Below are 22108 nucleotides of genomic sequence, written 5' to 3'. Positions count from 1 at the left end.
TTTTCAACGGCTGATTGTTATTTGTGTCACCCTCTACTTCTCTTTGGACTACACCACTAACTTGAGCAGTCATTCTACGCCTACGAGCTACTTGTTGTTGGTGGAGTGATTTTTTTTCACATAGATTAGCTTCACAGTATTTCTAAGTTCTGAAACTTGCAAAGGGATAAATCCTCTAGAAAGGTGATCTTTTGGTTCTCCTGGGCTCTTTTATGAACGGGGGTTGCAGATCTCTTTTCTGGGATTTATTTATTTATTACATTTGTATCCCACATTTTCCCACCTCTTTGCAGGCTCAATGTGGCTTACAATAATCATGAATGGTGGAAATATATATATAAAAAATAGACATTTAGAATTACAGAGGGATCTTGGGTAACATTATAATGATAAAACATGATAGTAGTATAACAAGCAGATATTATAAGACAATTCTGGATGTATGTGGAGGAGTTCACATTTGTTGATCATTATGGTATACCTTGTTAAAGAGATGTGTCTTCAGTAGTTTGCGGAAGTTAGCTAGTTCATAAGTCGTTTTTAAGTCGCGCGGCAGCGCGTTCCAGAATTGTGTGCTCAGGTATGAAAAAGTTGACGCATGTGTTTGTTTGTACTTTAGGCCTTTACAGTTGGGGAAGTGAAGGTTAAGGAATGTGCGGGATGATTTTTTAGTATTCCTGGGTGGTAAGTCTATCAGGTCTGACATGTAGTCTTCCCATACTTAGAATTCTTCTATGTGTTATATAAAACTACTTGCGTGTGTGGTGGGATGCGCTCAGAAGGCAAACATTTAGGCTTTTTCGGAAACAAAATTGTTTTGCATCCAGAGTCCTCTGCAGTCTGCACTGCTGTCTGTGGAAAGGCTTGTCAGCGTTGGTTCTTCCTTCAAGTCCTTGACAGATGTGTAGATTGGATTTGACACAGCTAAAAGGAAGAAGACAGCAAACAAAGAAAATACGGTAAAAATGGTGGTAAAAATAAAAAGTATACTAACTGTACTACCATGTTTAACTTCACATTTCTATTTGAGACTTTCTGGTCCTGTCCTGGGACCTTCAAGTTAAAGAGACTGCCTTGGATTCCCAGGTAGTCAGAGCCCTGGGGCCTAGTCAGTTTTCAAAGGAGCTGATTTAAGTGGAATATAGTAAATATATATATATATATATAATATCCTTAACAGATACAAAACAGTGAGCCGGTGGGAGGCGGGGCTAGTGCTGGGCAGACTTCTACAGTCTGTGCCCTAAAAATGGCAGATGCAAATCAAGGTCAGGTATACACATAAAGTAGCACATATGAGTTTATCTTGCTGTGCAGACTGGATGGACAGTATAGGTCTTTCTCTGCCGTCATCTAAAATGTTACTATGTTAAAATACACTCACTTTTCGGTTTTAGGAAGCTCTTAAAATGCTACTTGTTTCCTAGAGAACTGTTGTCATTTTATTCTATTTTTATGGTTCTTATAATTGTACACCATCTTCATTTCGCTTGTCCAAGGAGAGGGTAGGTAGTATATATTGTACCTGGGGCAATGGAGGGCTACGGGCCTTGTTTACTAAGCCGTGTTATAGGCGCGTTATCATCTTTAACGCGCGTTAACCATGTACGCACGTTAACCGTGTACGTGCCTACAATATCCCTATAGGCACCTACATAGTTAGCGTGGGCACTAATTGTAGGCACACTAAAAATGCTAACGTGCCTTAGTAAACAGGGCCCTAAGTGACTTGCCCAGTCTCAACCCACTGCTAACTGTACGGCAGCAGCGGGAATGAAACCTGGTTCCCCAGGTCCGCAACCCATTGCACTGCCCATTAGGCAACATAATATAATATACATCCAGTATGGTGAGCATAGTCTCGGAAAGAAGTGACAGGCAGCGGGAACGGATGCCATAGCAGCTGAGAGACAGAGAGAGACATATTTTTAATAAAGTTTGACAAAAGAAAAGAAAAAGAGGAAATAATGGTGTCCTTTGGGAGAGGGAAGGGCTGAGCTCCGTCAAGATTGGAGTAAAAAAAAAAGTGAGAGGGGATGAGACCAGTAAAAAGGCCAAACTCTGGAGTAGGGGTGGGAAACTCTTTAGACACAGAGGGCCTGATAGGCTGCTACATTACATAATGTCAGAACTGGAAAGGCACAGAGCTCCATAGACCTTCTGTGATAAATAAATAAATAAATAAATAAGTAAAAATTTAACTATAAATGATAGAAATAAAGTGCTATAGTGGCTATTCTGAAAATATTTGCAAAATACAGTATTTAAAATTGCCCAAACTCTGGTTTATGACATTTTCTGTGTATACTTCCTATGGTCTCGTGGGCCACATAAAATTCAATGGCGGCCACATTTTGCCTGTGAGCCGCAGATTGCCCACCCCTAATGTAGTTTGGTCATAGATATTCTGAGTAGAAAAGACTGAATGGGGTCATAGTTTCCATCTGCACTAGAAAGATCACACTTCTACAAAAGCAATTTTCAAAGTGTCTGCACTGGGCAATGTAGAAGGGAGCAATGGACTTTCACCAATTTTCCAAGCAAAAATATATCTGCGCACTTCCCTGTCAAACTTACGGCAAGTCCATTGTGGACATTTGCAGTTGATTTATGTGCAGGTAATTTCACTGAAAATAACACAACTAGATCTGAAAATATAGTCTATGGGGTCTTTTTACTAGGGCACCCTAGAAAGTGGCCAGTGCTGCGATTAGCATGTGGATTTTGCCATGTGTTCTGGCCACTTTCTACAGCAGCTGAAAAATAGCCGTGGTTGGCTTTTTAAAAAATGGACATGCTCTAATTTCCCCATTAGCATGTGGTCATTACAGCCAGGAGCCCTTAGGTGGCGGTAAGGGCTCCTGTGCTACTCCTATGCTAATCAGGTACCACATGGTAATATGCCTGCGCTACCCAATTAGGGCAGGCATGCCTACTCTCTACCCCTAGACATGTCTCCCATGCTGGAAAATAAAAAATATTTTCCAGCGTGGGATTAGTGGAACACTACCATGGAACACCTCAACGCATCCCATGGTAGTGCTTTTTTAGCACGTGGTAGGCTTACTGTGGCTCAGTAAAAAGACCCCTTTGTGCATTTATTTTTCCTTTCCCAACTTAAATATGAGGAATACCTCCCCATCAGTGTGACTATGCATGTACTTTACCCACATTGAAAAAAGCTAATTAAACACAGGTAAAAGCATTGTTAACTTACATAAATCACTTTAAAAATTATCCTCATGTTTCACGCTTGTTAACACAAATTAAATGTACTTAAGGAGAACAGTCAAATATCCTAAACAGCATTAGACAATTCTTAGAAACTTGTATAGGATAAGGATTGTACCGGGATCAAGTCCTGATCTCCTTTTGACCACGATGAAAGTTTTGAGATGGTTATGCAATACCATTACTCATGTGAAAACCATTTTATGTGCAGAGGCTGGTTGCCTGAAAATTTTCCATCCTCAAAGTTGTTGATAGCATGCTGTATATCTTCAGCGTCATTAGTCCAGTGTTATGGAATAACTTACAATCTTATCTACCCTTGAATTATCATAACAGAAATTCCAAGCAGGTCTTAAGACCTATTTTTTTGAGAAATCTTTAGGACCCTGACTGTTCCTCATTTTGCAGTTGATGGTCGGAGAAAATCAGGGTCCAGATATGTTACACAGCAGGAGCAGAATCTATCCTATTCGCCGTGGACAAGCTGGATAAGGCAGTCACACAGAGGTGACACCATCCATGACAGCACCTGTTGGCATGTGGTTTGTATAGGGATCTATGAGTCTGACTTGTCTGGCTTTTCCAATGGGATGCATACTGCTGTTGTGTATATTCACTGCTGCCTTTTTAAAGGTACTGTTATTGGAACTGGTGTTATGGTTTGCAATATAGGCTCTGCAGGATTTAGTGTTACTTCACAAAATACCTGGCAGTGATGGGATTTTATTGCTATTATTGAGGTGCTACCACAATTTGAATACATTGTTATATGTCCGCTGTAATTATAATGCAGGATCCTGTCATGTTCGTTGAGATGTTTGCTATTATAGTAGACTTATGTCTGGTCAAGTTTGATATGGTATAATGTAACTATATTTACAAATATTGCTTTTTTATGAATGTATGTTGTTTATGTTGATGCAGGGCAGCTGTTGGGCCGCATTCTAAGGCATTATTTTGTAGTATCCCGAGAAACACTACTCATACCTATATACATAATGCCCACCCATATTAGCTCTGGGCCCACCCAAAAAGTCAAGTCTGGCTACGCCACTGGTCTAGATGGATCCTCTACTCCATGCTATAACTTCATAATGACAGAAAAACAAGACAAACTTCCAAATGGGAGATAAAGTTCAGCAAACCCAGATTCAAAAAGTGTCAGCACTCAGCGGTGGTCAAAAAACATGTCCTGCTCAGACACTCACTGGATTTGTGTCTAATGCCTTGTGTCTGACCATGAACATACCAGACACAGTATTTGTTCTGTCCAGGCCCCAGAACTTTGGAATCTCAATCCTTACATACATTTAAAACTGAATTGAAAACCTTTCTTTTTAAGGATGCTTTTTCTGCTCCTTAAGGGCCTGCGCTGGTGTAGACGCATGTATTGGACGTGTGCAGGTTCATTTTTCAGCGCATCTGTAAAAAAAGGTCCACCATCTCCCTTTCCCTTCCTTGTGGCCTGACTCCAACATTTCTCCTTATCTCCTTCTTATTGTACACTATCTTTCTACCCTCCCCTCTGACCCTGGAACCAGCATTTCTGTTCTTCCATCAATCCCTCCCTTCTGCTATCCAGCATTTCTTTCTATTCCCCCCCACCCACAGTCCATCACCTCCCTCCCCCCGGTCTACCTTAACAGGTGTCTTTCTTCATAGGGTCATTGGCAGTGGCAGCAATTCACATGTTATACCTGTAGCTGACCCAGAAGCTTTCCCTCTGGTGTCTTTCACCCAGGCAGAAACAGGAAGTTGCATAAGAGGGAATGAGATATGGCAGAGGGAAGGCTTTTGGGTAAGCCACAGGCAGAATGAGTGAATCACAGCTGTTGCCACTGACCCCCCATGAAGAAAGATACCTGTTAATGTAGACTGGGGGGATGGAGGGAGATGCTGAAGCTGTAGAGGGCAACCAAATTTTGGCTTTAGTTTTGGCACCGAAATTGGCCTGAAATTCAGGTTTGGTTATACTTTTTTCCAAAAATGCAAGTGCATTTTCAGCTGAAACCAAAACTCTCTGCCTGCCCCACCCTTATCCCCACCACTGCCAGAGTGAGTCCTGTTGCCACCTCCTCAGGAGAGAGCAGGTCCCGCTGAACAGGCCACCCTCACTCCCCTGACCGCAACCCCTCCATCCTCCTACTACCTGAAGGTCCTCTTAGGGCCTTCCTTTAAATGCCCTGGTGGTCTAGTGGCTTTTTCTTGGCAAGAGTGTTTCCCAAGAGCAATCCTCAGTTGCTCCTGCCCATGCTGCTTCCAATTGCAAAATGTTTACCAAGACCTCCCGTGGCAGTCTTACCAGCAATTTTCTGCAAACTCCAAAAAACAAGCAGACTGGAAGAAAAAGTCAAACCAAACATTTATTGAAACAACATAAATTCGAGACTGCCTGACACCGGCCATTTTCCACCCACATTAGGACTGCTCTATGTAGTAACAGCGATAAATTTTACCGCAGTGGTTTGATGAAATAACCTGAAGATGGCAGCGTCAACTGAGAAGAAGAACCGATTCCATACAAACAGCTGCCATCTTCAGGGCACCAGGGCATTTGGTAGACTCAAGAAGGATCTTTTGGGTTGTAGGAGGGCAGGAGGGTTGTAGTAAGGGAGGGCAGATGGCCAGCTGGCCCAGGAGGACCCGCTCTCTGCCAGGGAAGGGAGGACCCGTTCTCTGTCGGGGGGGGGGGGGGTGACATTTTCAGTTTCATTTTCAGTTAAAACTGAATGGCAAATTTCGGCTGCTGATTCAGTTTCAGTTGAAACCGAGACCCTTAGTTTTGATCGCCCTCTTCATAGCTGTGAGATGCAGTTTGCCCCCCCTCCCCCTAACACCATCCCGACAAGGATGCACTACTGCTGGATGGGCCTGAGCCTAAAGTGGCCCAGGCCCACCTGTGCTATGCCAATGCCTCACAATTTCTTACTAAGTTCTGTATAGTGCAAGTCACTAAACTGTAGTACAATGGCAAATGCGATATTTTACTATAGCTTAGTAACTACCCCCTTTATTCTCCAGTGAAATAGGGGTTCTTTGAGGGTTCAAAAAGTCAGTTTTTCTCAGTGTTTTTGTGCCACAGGTAATATTGCTAGGTACCTTTTCCTTTGAGATTAAGTATATGCATTTGTGGCACGTGGGAGTCACCAGCACAGAAAGGGCACAGTCAATAAGCGGAGAATAGAAGACAAGCCAGGGTAGGTGTGAGAAAGTACTAGGGGAAATGGTTCCAATAAACATCTGTTTAAATTTTTTTTTTTGCATCAGGTGTGTTGTATCAGTGTTAATGGATTAAAACCTAAGATCTTGAGTAGAGAGATGTGGTAGCCGTGTTAGCCCACTTTTAAAGGTAATCAATAGAATAAAAGAAAATAAAACGTAGAAAATAAGATGATACCTTTTTTTATTGGACTAGCATTTCTTGATTAGTTTTCAAAGGTAACCCTTCTTCTTTTATTTCTGTTGATAAACCTAAGATTTGAAACCCTACATATAATACATTATAAACAAATATCACAAGCTTGATTATCAAGTCATTTTTCTCATAGGCAGAAACTGAGATAAGATCAGCTCTACCAATTTGAAATGGTCATTTTGAATCTGTGTATTTAATCAACAACTTTGGTATGTTATCTACTTCACCAAAATCACATAAAGTAATACATTTTGTCTTGGGGCCAGCATTTGGGATATGTGACCTGTGTGGTTGCAAAGGGCTCCATGCATGAGGGGTGTCACGTGCTGCCCCTCCCCCTTATCCATCCACAAAATGTGGCAGCAGGAAAGAGGGATAAGGTGATCAGAATAATGGTGATGGGCAAAGGATAGGGCATAGAGAAGGGATTTCTGAGTAGGAGAAAGAGAGATGCTGTGTTGAAGGGTGCACAGATGTGCTGGGCCACCAGTAAAGGGGAGGGGATACCAGCTAACGTAGCGCTGGCCCTGCTTTCTCTGACGTGATCCAGTATTATACTATGCTTACCTGTAGGTGCCTTCATCATTCCATAACACTTGAAGACCAGAATCAGTAGAAGTCCCTCCCCTGCTTGAAACAGTAAGTAGAGAAAGGGAAACAAATAGAGGGAACCCATGACTTCAGGTGTAAATGCCACTTTGAGGATAGCAGTGCAGAGCTGGACATTCTGGCACCCCGTCTCCACTGAGACAGTCCTTTTGCATCTGTGACAGTAGATGTGAAAACAAGCATTTATTAGTGGCATGCTGGTTATGATACTGCTAAAAATCCAGTTTCCAGAGTTAAAGCAAGCATGTCAAATGAAGTCTGCAACAATAACTCCAGTACCATGCTTTTCACACATTTATTTATTTATTTGGTGCATTTTTACCCCACATTTCCCCACATAAGCAGGCGCAATGTGGCTTACATTAAGTCAAGAGTATACAATTCAGTATACAGATGGCACAGAAACAGAATGTGACAGGAGGGGAAGGTACATGAACATTTTGGGCAGGGTTAACTACGCAAGGATGAACCTGGAGTTTGCTCTCCAATCTCCTAGTGTGAACACAAGTCTAGAATGTATTAGAGGTGTGCGTAAAGACAGAATGAGCTCAATTCATTTTGATCTCCTGGGGAGAGGGGCAAATAGTTTTGCCAAATAGCCAAAGGGATATGCAGCGGAAAATCATACTCTCTGCAATCTGAAAATAATATTGTGATCATTTGTTATAAATGATCTATTAATGCCCCTCACTCTGTCTATGCATGTGGCTACAAACATCTAGTCAAATAAATATGCTCCTTTCAGTGTTTCTGGCAGCTAATGTATTAACTCATATGTCAGGTTAATGTAACTCTGGCCACAAATACTGCCAAAATGACTTCTGCTAGTGCCTCTGGGAGTAATTTTAACACTTTAAAGACTTTAATATACATGCAGAAAAATTAGGAATCTAGTTTCACAATCCTGCTTCTTTTACCTTGTCATATAATACCTTAAATATTTTAACAGCTGTCTGTTTTAAAACAGCAGCTGAACTTTGTCCATGCAAAGGCTGCTTTTAAAGGGCTGATGCCACTTTCTTACCTGGGATCACAGTACTTGATTTTAAATAATGTTTTGGCTTACTCTAAGGTTAGAATTTCATATAATTAATTATGAACTAAACCATATTTTCCTTATATATACTTCTACTCTCTCACTCTTGTATTCATTTAGTCATAGCCCACACTCACTTGCATGATATTTTCTATATCAATGCAAATCCATAATATCATAGCAACATTTCACATACTGACAATTATTTAAAATCTAAGAGGTTTCCTTAATATATTGATACAAAACAGCATTATCTGCAGATAGCAGTCCCACAAACAGCTCTTTCAGGCATATATTATACTCATGGTCACAAGCAGTTCTATAAAATACATACCAACTTCAGCATAGTTTTATTTTCAACCAAGCTTCTCCATCAACCATCATGAATACTAGCAACAATTGCATTCTACTGTAGCAGCATTTCATTTTTGAAAGGTGACTATGAAAAAATGAAGAAAATGGTTAAAAAGAAGCTGAAAGGGTTGGCTGCAAAGGTTAGGTCTTTACATTAGGCATGGATGTTGTTTAAAAATACAATCTTGGAAGCCCGGGCCAGATGTATTTCACGTATTAGCAAAGGTGGAAAGAAGAGCAAATGAAAGCCAGCATGGCTAAAAGCTGAAGCGAAAGAGGCTATTAGAGCCAAAAGGGCATCCTTCAGAGAATGGAAAAAGGATCCAAATAAAGAAAAGAAGAAGCAACATAAGAAGTGTCAAGCTAGATACAAAGCATTGATAAAGAAGGCTAAAAGAGAATATGAAGAAAAACTTGCTGTGGTGACATAAACTCATAGTAATACCTTTTTCAGGTACAGTAGAAGCAGAAATCCTGTGAGGGAATCCGTGGAACCATTAGATCATGAAGGAGCAAAAGGGGCACTCAGGGAAGACAAGATCATAGTGGAGAGATTGAATGAATTCTTTTTATTTCGGTCTTTACGGAAGAAGATGTAAGAGAGATCTACCTATACCAGAAATGTTTTTTAGGGGTGGCGATGCAGAAGCACCGAAAGAAATCTCGGTGAACCTGGAAGACTTACTGAGCCAAACTGACAAGCTAAAGTGTGATAAATCACCTGGACCAGATGGCATATTCTGGTAGTGATCTATAACCTGTCATTAAAATCATCTGTAGTACTTGAAGATTGGACAGTGGTCAATGTAATGTCAATTTTTATAAAGTGTTCCAGGGTGATCCGGGAAATTACAGACTGGTAAGCCTGACTTCAGTGCCGGGGAAAATAGTGGAAACTATTATAAAGAATAAAATTATGGAACACATAGGTAAACATGGTTTAATGGGACAGAGTCAGCATGGGTTCAGTAAAGGGAAGTCTTGCATCACCAATTTGCTTCATTTTTTTGAAGGTATAAATAAACATGGATAAAGGTGAGCTGGTAGATGGTGTATCTAGATTTTCAGAAAGATTTTGACAAAGTTCCTCATGAGATACCCCTGAATAAACTAAAAATTCATGGGATAGGAGGCAATGTCCTTCTGTGGATTAGGAACTGATTATTGGACAGAAAACAGAGGGTAGGGTTAAATGGCCATTTTTCTCAATGGAGGGGGTGAATAGTGGAGTGCCGCAGGGATCTGTACTGGGACCAGTGGCATTTAACATATTTATAAATGATCTGGAAATTGGAACAATGAGTGAGGTGATTAAATCTGCAGAAGACACAAAACTATTCAAAATTGTCAAAACACATGCGGATTGTGAAAAATTGCAGAAAGACATCAGGAACCTGAAAGACTGAGCATCCAAATGGCAGATGAAATTTAATGTGGACAAATGCAAAGTGATGCACATTGGGAAGAATAATCCGAATCATAGTTACCTAATGCTAGGGTCCACCTTAGGAGTCAGCACCCAAGAAAAAGATCTAGGTGTCATTGTAGACAATACGCTGAAATCTTCTGTCCAGCGTGCAGCAGTGGCCAAAAAAAGCAAACAGGATACTAGGAATTATTAGGAAAGGGATGCAAAATAAGATCAAGAATATTATAATGCCTCTGTATCGCTCCATGGTGCGACCTCACCTTGAGTATTGCATTCAATTCTGGTCACCATATGTCAAAAAAGATATAGCGGAATTAGAAAACGTTCAGAGAATAGCAACCTAAATGAAAAAGGGGATGGAACTCCTCTCATATGAGGAAAGGCTAAAATATTAGGGCTCTTTAGCTTGGAAAAGAGACAGCTGAGGGGAGATATGATTGAGTGATGTAGAACAGGTAGAAGTAAATTGATTTTTCACTCTTTAAAAAAGCACAAAGACCAAGGGACACTCAATGAAATTACATGGAAATACTTTAAAAACGAAGAGGAGGAAATATTTTTTCACTCAAAGAATAGTTATGCTCTGGAACTCACTGCCGGAGGATGTGCTAACAGTGGTTAGCATATCTGGTGTCAGGTTCTCAGGTTCAGAGCCCGCGGGGCCGGGCTCTGGAGCAAACGTGAGCCCTTGGGCTGCTGCCGAGGAGCGACAGCAGCAGGCAAAACCCACCAACCAACACTGGGCAAGCACACCGGCAGGGACTGCAGGCACTGCCCAGCGAACCGGAACACATGGACTGGAATCCCCCGGACTGGGGGACACAGGACTGGAACACCAGACTGGAGCACACCGGACTGGTCCACACAGCTTCACCTGCACTTAGCTACTAAGCCCCCCAGGAGTTGAGCTCCTGGGTTCGAGTAGCCGGCAGGACTTACTGGATACCGGATGACACAGGGACCAAGACTGAAAACAGAAGTACTCCTAAACCTAAACTGATCTACGTGCTCCCAAGCCCTAAACCAGCAGGAGTGTTCCTAACAGTAAACTTGTCAGGAAAGTCCCTTTCTTGAGCAGGGCTTAGGAGCTCCTGTTTAGTATAGGGCTTAGGAAGCCCTTTTTTCCTAAGCCCTATACTAAACAGGAGCTCCTAAGCCCTGCTCAAGAAAGGGACTTCCTAAGCCCTAAACTAACAGAGCAGGGAACTAAACACAAAGCTAACACAGGTGCTACTAAGCACCAAGCTACAAGCAGAGCTCTACACTAACAAGCTAAACACAAAACTAACAAGCTACTTAAGCACTGCTCTAGCAAGCTAGATACAAAACTAACAAGGAGCTTCCTAAGCACTACTCTGGCAAGCAACCAGAAGAGCTCCTAGCATTTAAAGGGAAGACAGGGGAGCCACAAGGAAAAAGCAGGGAAGCTAACACATAAGCCAAGAGTGATTCTAAATCACCAAACACCAACAGCAAAGACTGCAATGCTCCCAATAGCACAAACCCAGAAGTACTTCTAACAGCAAACTCTGCAGTGTTCCTAACAACACCAAACCCTGAAGTACTTCTATCAGCAACAGAGCTTCCAAAGCCCTACACATAGCAATGCTTCCAAAACCAAGAGGGAAAAGCAGGGGAACCATAAGGGAAAAGCAGGAAAGCTAAACACACAGTCACCAGTGCACACTGCACTAACACTAACCTGGACCTTAGCAAAAGCAAGCAGGGAAACTAGACACAAAGTCAGAAGTGCACACTGCACCACCCTACCTAAAGCAAACACAACCGTTGCAAAGGCTCTGAAGGAAACAACACCACTTCCTTATCAAGGCCCACCCTGATGATGTCACACTACCTAGCCCCAGGCAACATCTGGGTTTGAACAAATTCCTGGAGGAAAAGTCCATTCTATTATTGAGATGGACATGGGGAAGCCACTGCTTGCCCTGGGATTGGTAGCATGGAATGTTGCTACTAATTGGGTTTCTGCCAGGTGCTTGTGACCTGGATTGGCCACTGTTAGAAGCAGGATACTGGACTAGATGGACCATTGGTCTGACCCAGATGGCCAATTTTGCTGCAGGACTGTGGGGGCCCAATGGTCCTTATTGCCCAAAGGCCCAGACCACGCTCAGTCCGCCCCTGTTCTGGAGTAAACTGGATCTTTGCAGGCTGTGATAACCTTTTTATTGGATCAACAGAATGGCTCAGAGAAGTTGCACAAGGGGAGATTTTGAGACCCCCCCTAGGTCCCTTCTTTAGCTGCCAAGGAGCTACTGAAAGGAAGCCTCATATCCGTGTGTTGTGACTTCAGTGAGTGATAATATACATTGTGAAGACATCACTAATATGAGGGAACATACCTTGCATTGAGTTTGAACACTGTAGAAAAGAGATATCCCAGCAGGTAACCAATCCCTGGCATCAAGGCGGCAGTTCCCACCAGGGGTGGTGAGAAGACTGTGACAATAGTGCTTCCGATGTACTTGGCTGACAGAATGATTATTGCAATAGAGGCTAGAATCATGGTGGCCATCCCAAACTAAAAGGAGAGAGGGGAGAAAATCAAATATTCAAACTGCATGTCTCAGTTTCTAATTGGAAGTGGACTTATTCCAAAGCCATTGCTACCTAGATGCATTGGTAACCCCATCTAACAAAACCCTGTGACATGAAATTGCAAATCAGAAGTTGACAAAAAAGAAAAACAGAGGGTCACAGTTTAAAAGTCAATTTGCCAATTCATTCACAGCCCATCATGGTAATATACCCTCCCACAATACAGCATGTTAAACAAAAGAGGTGTCCTTCTATAACCTGTTTAAAAAAGGCAGTTGATCTATTCAAAAAGTAAAATAAAAGAAACTGATTGTGACAGGGGAGCAAATGCATACGAAGGGACTGCTTTATAATAGATTGCTTAACTTAAGGGAAAGTATGCATCTATTTTTCATGGAAGATTCACCCATGAATAGTGCACGTACACCTTTACATTCTTTGGCACACACTAATCGCCAATTTATTTCGCATTCATACATGCATATTTTAGTAAGTGTGCACAATCCTCCTGATATTCAACCAGCAATGTTTTTGCTGTCTGCCGCCGGTATTAAACCTATATATTCAATGCCGAGCCATTTTCAGTGACTGGCATTGAATATCAGGTTTCATTTCTTACCATGGCAACTTTTACCATGGCAACTTAGCCGGTTAGGCAATATTCAGTGCTAACCAGTTAAGGTCTCCTTTTACTAAGCGGCGGTAAGGCTTATTGCTCACTATACAGGAAGTACCGCCGGGCTAGCGCCGCAGCCCAGCGGCACTTCCCACCCTAGCGTGCCGTCATTTCTGGCGCAACAAATATTTATTTATTTTTGTAGCGCCGGAGTGTACCCCGCGGTAATTGGGCAGTGCTGCGCGCTGCCCGGTGACCGCCGGGTTAATGTGGTGCCGGTAAGGGCTTCCCACCCCGAAATGGCTGTGCGGCAAGCGCTTTACTTGCCACCCAGCCATTTCCTGTAGGAAAGCGAGACTTCCCTTTTACCAGCTGCGGTAAAAGGGGACCTCGGCATGTGTGTAAAACATGCACTGAGGGCAGCACCGGCCCCCTTTTGCCGCAGCTTGGTATAAAGGGCCCTAAGTGCTTAGCAGTTAAAGGTAGTCCTGCTATTTATGCAGCCTGTTTTAAGCACTAAACATTAGCTGGCTTCAGTGCTTTTTTTGTAGAAAAAAAGTGCCGGTACTCATTGTGGGTGGAGTCACCACATATGACTCCACCCCTTATTATAGCCACACCCACATTTGTCATACCCCTTATACCAGCCATAGTGCATATAAACAGACATCATTGAAAATATTATACTAGTATAGGAGAAAAAAAAATAAAGTGATTTTTTTTCATTATAACTAATTTCTGTAAGCTGTTATGGCTCCAGTATACCCAGTGCAAAATAAGACAGCAGATGTAAATTCTCAAACTGGACATATTCCAGACACTAAAATGAAAATAAAATGATTTTTCCTACCTTTGGTGACTTTGTTTTTCTGATCATGCTGGCTCAGTATCTGATTCTGTTGCTATCTGTCCTCTTAACTCAGTTTCCTGGGCTTCCTTTCCATTTATTTCTTTACTTTCCTCCTTTCTTCTTCATTTCTTGCCCTACATCCGTATGTAAAAGCTGGGTCCTCTGCAGACTTGACTGTCCAGTGGATCCAGCTTCTGCCTATTTTCTACATCCATGTGCAGTTTTTCTCCTCTCTTCCTTTTCCCTCATCTCATCTCCTTCCTCACTCTTTCCTCGCCTCCATCCATGCCCAGCATTTCTTCTCTCTCCCTTCCCTCTCCTCCATCCACCCAGGGCCGTGCCAACACGGTAAGCGAGGTAAGCATGGCAGGGGGGCGCTTCCCTCTGGGGGGGCGCTGCCGCACCATGCTCACCTCGCTCGCCCTCCCCCCAACATCCCTTTTCTTTTTTTTTCCTTTTTAAATGTACCTCCATAGCGGTTCCGGCAGCGCAGCGTCAGTGAAGGAGGCGGTGCTCCCGACGTCGCTAGCCTTCCCTTCGCTGTGTTCCGCCTTCTTCTGATGTCATTTCTGATGTCAGAAGGCGGAACACAGCGAAGGGAAGGCTAGCGACTTCGGGAGCGCCGCCTCCTTCACTGACGCTGCACTGCCGGAACCGCCACGGAGGTAAATTTAAAAAGAAAAAAAAAGAAAAGGGATGTTGGGGGGAGAGAAGAGGGTGGGCAGTTGAACAATGGGAGCGGGAGGGCAGGGGAGAAACGACAGCATGGATGCGAAGGGGGGGGGGAGAAGAGGGCGGGCCAGGCTGGGACATGGGAGAGAGAGGAGCATGGATGCGAGGGGGGGGTCATGGAAGGGAGAGAGGGGAATTGCTGGAAAAGGATGAATGGAGGGGCAGGGGACAGAGGAGCATGGATGGGCATGGATTGGGAGGGCAGGGCTCAGGGAGAGAGGGGAATTGCTGGAAAAGGATGAATGGAGGGGGCAGGGGACAGAGGAGCATGGATGGGCATGGATTGGGAGGGCAGGGCTCAGGGAGAGAGGGGAATTGCTGGAAAAGGATGAATGGAGGGGGCAGGGGACAGAGGAGCATGGATGGGCATGGATTGGGAGGGCAGGGCTCAGGGAGAGAGGGGACTTGCTGGAAAAGGATGAATGGAGGGGGCAGGGGACAGAGGAGCATGGATGGGCATGGATTGGGAGGGCAGGGCTCAGGGAGAGAGAGGAATTGCTGGAAAAGGATGAATGGAGGGGGCAGGGGACAGAGGAGCATGGATGGGAGGGCAGGGCTTAGGGAGAGAGGGGAATTGCTGGAAAAGGATGAATGGAGGGGGCAGGGGACAGAGGAGCATGGATGGGCATGGATTGGGAGGGCAGGGCTCATGGAGAGAGGGGACTTGCTGGAAAAGGATGAATGGAGGGGGCAGGGGACAGAGGAGCATGGATGGGCATGGATTGGGAGGGCAGGGCTCAGGGAGAGAGAGGAATTGCTGGAAAAGGATGAATGGAGGGGGCAGGGGACAGAGGAGCATGGATGGGCATGGATTGGGAGGGCAGGGCTCAGGGAGAGAGGGGACTTGCTGGAAAAGGATGAATGGAGGGGGCAGGGGACAGAGGAGCATGGATGGGCATGGATTGGGAGGGCAGGGCTCAGGGAGAGAGAGGAATTGCTGGAAAAGGATGAATGGAGGGGGCAGGGGACAGAGGAGCATGGATGGGCATGGATTGGGAGGGCAGGGCTCAGGGAGAGAGGGGACTTGCTGGAAAAGGATGAATGGAGGGGGCAGGGGACAGAGGAGCATGGATGGGCATGGATTGGGAGGGCAGGGCTCAGGGAGAGAGAGGAATTGCTGGAAAAGGATGAATGGAGGGGGCAGGGGCAGAGGAGCATGGATGGGAGGGCAGGGCTCAGGGAGAGAGGAGAAATTGCTGGACATAGAGGGGAGGGAAGAAAGATGAAGGAGATGAAATGAGGGAAAAGGAAGAGAGGAGAAAAACTGCACATGGATGAAGAAAATAGGCAGAAGCTGAGGACCAGAAATGAAGAAGAAAGGAGGAAAGGAAAGAAATAAATGGAAAGGAAGCCCTGGAAACGGAGTTAAGAGGACAGATAGCAGCAGAATCAGATACTGGGCCAGCATGATCAGAAAAAGAAAGTCACCAGACAACAAAGGTAGAAAAAAAATCATTTTATTTTCATTTTAGTGTTTGGAATATGTCCACTTTGAGAATTTACATCTGCTATCTTATTTTGCAATGTATAGCAATTTGTTTCTAAGAATATTGCTGACAATTCCTGTCAGTGTGGCAAGTGGTGAGCGATCATTTTCACAAGGGGGGGGGCACGCCGCCGCCAACTGATAGTCTGCAGGGGGGGGCCAGAGACCCTAGGCACGGCCCTGCATCCACCCATGTCTAGCAGCCCTCCTCTCCCCTGCTCTCCATCCACCCATGTCCAGCAACCCTCCTGTCCCCCTACCATCCATCCTTGTCCAGCACTGGCATTAGGTTGTGAGCATCTGGCTCTATCATTGTGTACCATTTGTTAGGTGCCTGTGAATGGTGCCTGAATTGCTGGTTATGTGCACTTGCTCTAGTGGACCCATTATCAGAACTCCCGTGCTATAGGAAACAGCACCCAAACTATACTGTGGGAACTGCACCAAACTTAGTTCTCCAATGTTCAGTGCTAATGGTATGCATCAGGACAGCCGAGAATCTGAGCAGGGCCTGGGCAAGGCTGCCACCAGCCCCCCCCCAAGGGTCGCCGCCACCCCACCTTCCCCCCAAGGATCGCCGCCGCCCTTGCCTCCCCCCCCAATCGCTACTGCTGTTGCCTCCCTCTCCTGCTCCCAGGCAGCTGGTACTGTAGTCCCCAGTCTCCACCTACCTACCCTCAGCTCCCTTCTGTCTGCCATCTGACCACCTTCATTAAAAAAATAAAAATCTCAAAATCGGCAGCGCCTTCTGTGTGAAAGCAGCAGATTGCCTCAGGCGGGCCTTCCCTCACTGTGTCTCACCCTCCTCTCATGTAACTTCCTATTTCATGAGGGCGGGACACAGTGAGGGAAGGCCCGCCTGAGGCGATCTGCCGCTTTCACACAGAAGGTGCTCCGCTGCCGATTTTGAGATTTTTTTTTTAATGAAGATGGTTGGGTGGCAGACAAAAGGGAGCTGAGGGTAGGTAGGTGGAAACTGGGGACTGCAGCGCCAGTGGTCTAGGAGCAGGAGAGGGCGAGAGACCCCGGCGCCAGGCCCGGGGAATTTTGCCCCCCATGCCTCCCCCTCTCGGCGGCCCTGGTATGCATGCTGTGAGACCGAAAGTAAGGGGGAGGAATGTGCCTGTTGCATGTGCACAAGAGTTTCACGGCAGGCACTGCTCTTGTGCACATGCCCAGGCAAATCAGGAAGTGAAGCACACATCAGGTCCATTCTTCTGTGCCTATAAATATAAGCTTTTCAAAAAAATGTTTTCACTTGAAAGGCTTATGTTTAATGCAGAAAACAGATGCCAATCGGCCTTATTTTCGAAAGTGATGGGCGCCCATATTTCGACCCAAATCGGAAGATGGGCGCCCATCTCGCTAAGGCGCCCAAATTGGTATAATCGAAAGCCGATTTTGGGCATCTTCAACTGCACTCCGTCGCGGGAACGAACAAAGTTGACAGGGCGTGTTAGAGGTGTGGTGAAGGTGTGACTGGGGCGTGTTTATCGGCAGAGGAGAGATGGGCGCCTTCGGCCGATAATCGAAAAAAAAGGGCGACAGAAGCGAGAATTTGGGTCGCTTTTGCTGGACCCTTTTTTTTCACGACCCAAGTCCCAAAAAAGTGCCCCAACTGGCCAGATGACCACTGGAGGGAATCGGGGATGACCTCCCCTGACTCCCCCAGTGGTCAGTAATCCTCTCCCATCACAAAAAAAGAACTTAAAAAAACTTTTTTTGACAGCCTGTATGCGAGCCTCAATGTCATACCCAGTTCCCTGACAGCAGTATGCAGGTCCCTTGGAGCAGTTGTTAGTGGGTGCAGTGGACATCAGGCAGGTGGACCCAGGCCCATCCCCCACCTACCTGTTCCACTTGTGCTGGTTAATGTTGAGCCCTCCAAACCCCCCAAAACCTACTGTACCCACATGTAGGTGCCCCCTGCACCCCTTAGGGCTATGGTAATGGTGTAGACTTGTGGGCAGTGAGTTTTGGGGGGGATTTGGGGGGCTCAGCACACAAGGGAGGGGTGCTATGCACCTGGGAGCTATTTAAATTTTTTTTTTAATTTGTAAAAGTGCCCCCTAGGGTGCCCGGTTGGTGTCCTGGCATGTGAGGGGGACCAGTGCACTATGAATTCTGGCCCCTTCCACGACCCAATGCCTTGGATTTGTTCGTTTTTGAGCTGGGCACCTTCGGTTTCCATTATCGCTGAAAACCGATAGCGCCCAGCTCAAAAACGCCCAAATCCTAGGCATTTGCCCCACACAACCCATATTATCGAAAAAAAGATGGTTTTCGAAAATACAGTTTATCCCGCCCCTTCGCATGGCTGCCCATGGAGATGGGCATCCACTTTCGATTATGCCCCTCAATGTGTGCTTTCACTTTCAGGTTTGCTCAGACCCACACACATTTGTTTTTGCTCCCAGCATTTAGAGGCTTGCACGTGCTTCCTCCTTCCACTTCTGAAATAAATCTAAACTGGCAGATTTAAGCTGAATAAAATTAGAAATCCTCTCTTCAAATACTCCAATGCCAGTTCTGAGCTGGCGTTAGGTTTTCGGCAGTATGGGCAGAGTTTGTTTGTGCACTGTTCTCTGAGCACTAGAAGGGCACCTGGCAAACTTCCCAAATGTACAAACATTCTATACATGTTATTCCTGGAATTGTGGATTTTTCCCATTTAGTAGTGGTTTATGGACTTGTCCTTTAGGAAACCTTCTAACCCCTTTTTAAACTCTGCCAAGCTAACCACCTTCACCACGTTCTCCGGCAACGAATTCCAGAGTTTAATTATGCGTTGGGTGAAGAAACATTTTCTCCGATTTGTTTTAAATTTATACACTGTAGTTTCATCGCATGCTTATTTCCGATCTGACGAAGAAGGGCAACCTTCGAAAGCTAATCAAGAAATGTATTAAGTTATGTCCAATAAAAAAGGTATCATCTTATTTTCTTTTCCATGTTTTATTTTGTTTGATTTCTATTGATAACCTTAAGAGTGGACTAACACAGCTACCACATTCCTCCTCAGTCCAAATCATAAAAATGTCATCGATGTACTGGTAGTATTTTAGGGGTTTGGTCTGGTATGTATTCAGAAATGTCTCTTCCAGCTCAGCCATAAAGAGGTTGGCAAATTGGGGTGCTGTCCTGGTGCCCATCGCAGTGCCCATTATTTGTAGATAGTCCATTTCAGTTGCTTATAACTTTCAGGGATATATACCCCCAGGCCAGACACGATAAATCAACCACATAAAAGTTTTTTATTTCTACAACTTTTAAAATGTGGCCATGGCCATTGTCACAATGCCTTTGACTGACAAATGAAACATATACAGGTACTTATTTGTACTGTTTTATCACCCTCATGCCTCCATGCATATCTCCGTGTCCCCCATCCACCCGACTCCTCCTGTCTCTCACTTATCCACCCCCATCCCAGTGGCGTTCCTGGGGGGGGGGGGGGGGGCGCCGCACCTGTCCTTCCATACTCTCTCTGCCCCGGAACAGGTTACTTCCTGTTCCGGGGCAGAGGGAGCATGGAACGAAGGAAGGACAGGCGCGCGCGGCACCCCCCCCCCCAGTGGCTTGCACCCGGGGGGGGGGGGTTCTTTCGCGGGGGGGGGGGGGTCCTTTCGCCGGGGGGTTGCACTGCATCCGGGGGGGTGTCGCTGCACCCAGGGGGCAGGGCGCATCGGCGATCCGCCCTGGATATCAGCCCCCCTAGGAACGCCACTGACCCATCCTGTTAGACTGTCACTGGAATGCTTTGATGTTTCACTTATGTATACTGTCATCTACCAACATTTGCTTATTTCCGATCTGATGAAGAAGGGCAACCTTCGAAAGCTAATCAAAAAGCCTCATGTAGAGAGGGAGACTATTCCAGAGGGGCAGATACACTAAAGCAAGATGACCACGTTGTGTCCAGGTACACCTAAAGGAAAGAGGGAACAGATAGAGGGTGATGCTGGGATGAGTGGAAGTGCCAGATACTGTTATAGAACTGGCATGACCTACGCTGCATTTTAACACTGAAATCTGGCCACCAATGTATAGAATTGCCACCTTAGATTTAGGGCCATAACCAGATGGCTAGTTTTGTGTGGGCCTGAGCCCAAGGAAGGTGGGCATGGAATTCATTCCCCTGGCTCCCCTCTGCTCCACTCTCTGCTCTCCACCCCTCCTTCCTGCCCGCAAACTCAAAATAGTAAATTCCTGAGCTGGCAGGGATCCCCCAAACCGGTTAGCTGAAGATTTCCTCCTCCCTGGGCAGCCAGTGCTCTTCCACATGGCAGCTGGAAGCATTTGCTTGGAGCTGACACTGCCGCTGGCAGGCCATGAATGCTCAGTGCTCTTCTTCTTTTTTCTGCCTCTTTTGTTCTTGTTTTTCTACCTCATTGTCTTGATTTCATTGCGGGTTGACATTTCATTTGACAAAATTGTTTATGTGGCTCCTTTAAGTGTTTGCATTTGAGACTAGATATCTCAGCTCTTTAGGTTCTTTTTTTTTTGGTCTGTAGTACAGATTATTTTTTGTATCAATGTATTTATTCTTATGATCTTTCTTTTAGTGCATTTATTCTCTTTATACAGGATTAGACCATTGTGTAATTAACTGGTATTGACTCCTGAGGCAGGCCTTATGGCCGAATCACAGCTCATGTTGAATCATTTATACCTATTAATAAGATCCTGCACCACACCATTGTTTTGGAACTTTTTGTTGTCACCTTTGCTGTTTGTGTGTTGCTTCATCAGCATTGAATGTATTTCCGGCACTGGTATCTCCCCCGCATCTTCCTTGTGAAGACTGAAGCAAAAAAATTCACTTAGTTTCTCTGCTATGGCTGCTGTGGTTGTGGAATTTTATACAAGTCTTTTTCCATATATAGTGCAGACTTTAGACGTACAGTAAGCTGTATATGTATATGTATTTCTGTGTTAAACTATAAAAAATTATATCCATATTTAATACATTACTTTGTTAGAATACATTATTTGAGTTACGGTGATATACAAGATTTATGTATTATACATGTCGATAAGATGGGAGACTGTGGTGAAATAGAAAGGAAAAGGGAAATGGGACTTCATATACATTCAAAGCGGTTTACATAGTATATACAGGTACTTATTTGTACCTGGGGCAACGGAGAGTTAAGTGATTTGCCCAGAATCATAAGGAGCTGCAGTGGGGATCAAACCCAGGTCCCCTAGGCTACTCCTCCACTCCAAGGAGGCAGTACCAATCAGAATAGATGAGCTTGGTTTTTAATGCGCTGTCTACAAGGCTGAAATATTCATGTGGTTCTCCAAACAAGTGGCCGAAAAATTAAGGGCAAAAGAGGCTGCTTTCAAGAAATAACAGAAGAACTCAACAAGAGGATTACTGAAAAGATTACCAAAGTAAACTCAAAGAAGTGACGAGAGAAATATGGCTAGCAAATGCACAGGCTGAAGAAAAAATGGCTAAAGAAGTAAGGGAGGTGACAAGACCTTTTTCAGATATATTGGGGAAAGGAGAAAGGCTAAGAATGGAATTGTAAGACTGAAAGATGCTGAGAAGAGCTATGTGGAGTGTGATGACGATAAAGTGAACCTGCTAAACAAATACTTCTCTTTGGTGTTCACGGAAGAAAATCTTGGAGAAGGACTGTGTTCAGCTGCTGAAGGTATATCTGGGAATGGAATGGATATTGCGGTGATTAGAAAGCATTTATAAATAACTTGAAAATCTGAAAGTGGACAAAGTTATGGGGTCAGATGGGATGTATCCCAGGATCATGAGAGAACTCAG

General features: G+C 44.8%; 1 protein-coding gene across 1 annotated transcript in view; it reads right to left on the bottom strand.

The window, feature by feature from the left end:
• Nucleotides 1–715: 715 nt before the first annotated feature.
• Nucleotides 716–22108, bottom strand: part of SLC10A1 (solute carrier family 10 member 1) — a 51711-nt gene continuing 30318 nt past the window's right edge. Inside the window, exons 3-5 of the mRNA XM_030215157.1 lie at nt 12438–12616; nt 7214–7410; nt 716–924 (exon numbers count right to left, since the gene is read on the bottom strand). Of these exons, the coding sequence (XP_030071017.1) occupies nt 791–924; nt 7214–7410; nt 12438–12616 (510 nt within the window). The 3' untranslated portion in view covers nt 716–790. The remainder of the gene's footprint in view (nt 925–7213; nt 7411–12437; nt 12617–22108) is intronic.

This window comes from Microcaecilia unicolor, chromosome 9, assembly GCF_901765095.1.
Source record: "Microcaecilia unicolor chromosome 9, aMicUni1.1, whole genome shotgun sequence".
NCBI classification, from domain to species: domain Eukaryota; kingdom Metazoa; phylum Chordata; class Amphibia; order Gymnophiona; family Siphonopidae; genus Microcaecilia; species Microcaecilia unicolor.
The sequence above is the reverse complement of the archived record's forward strand: the minus strand, read 5'-3'. Positions and strand labels throughout refer to the sequence as shown.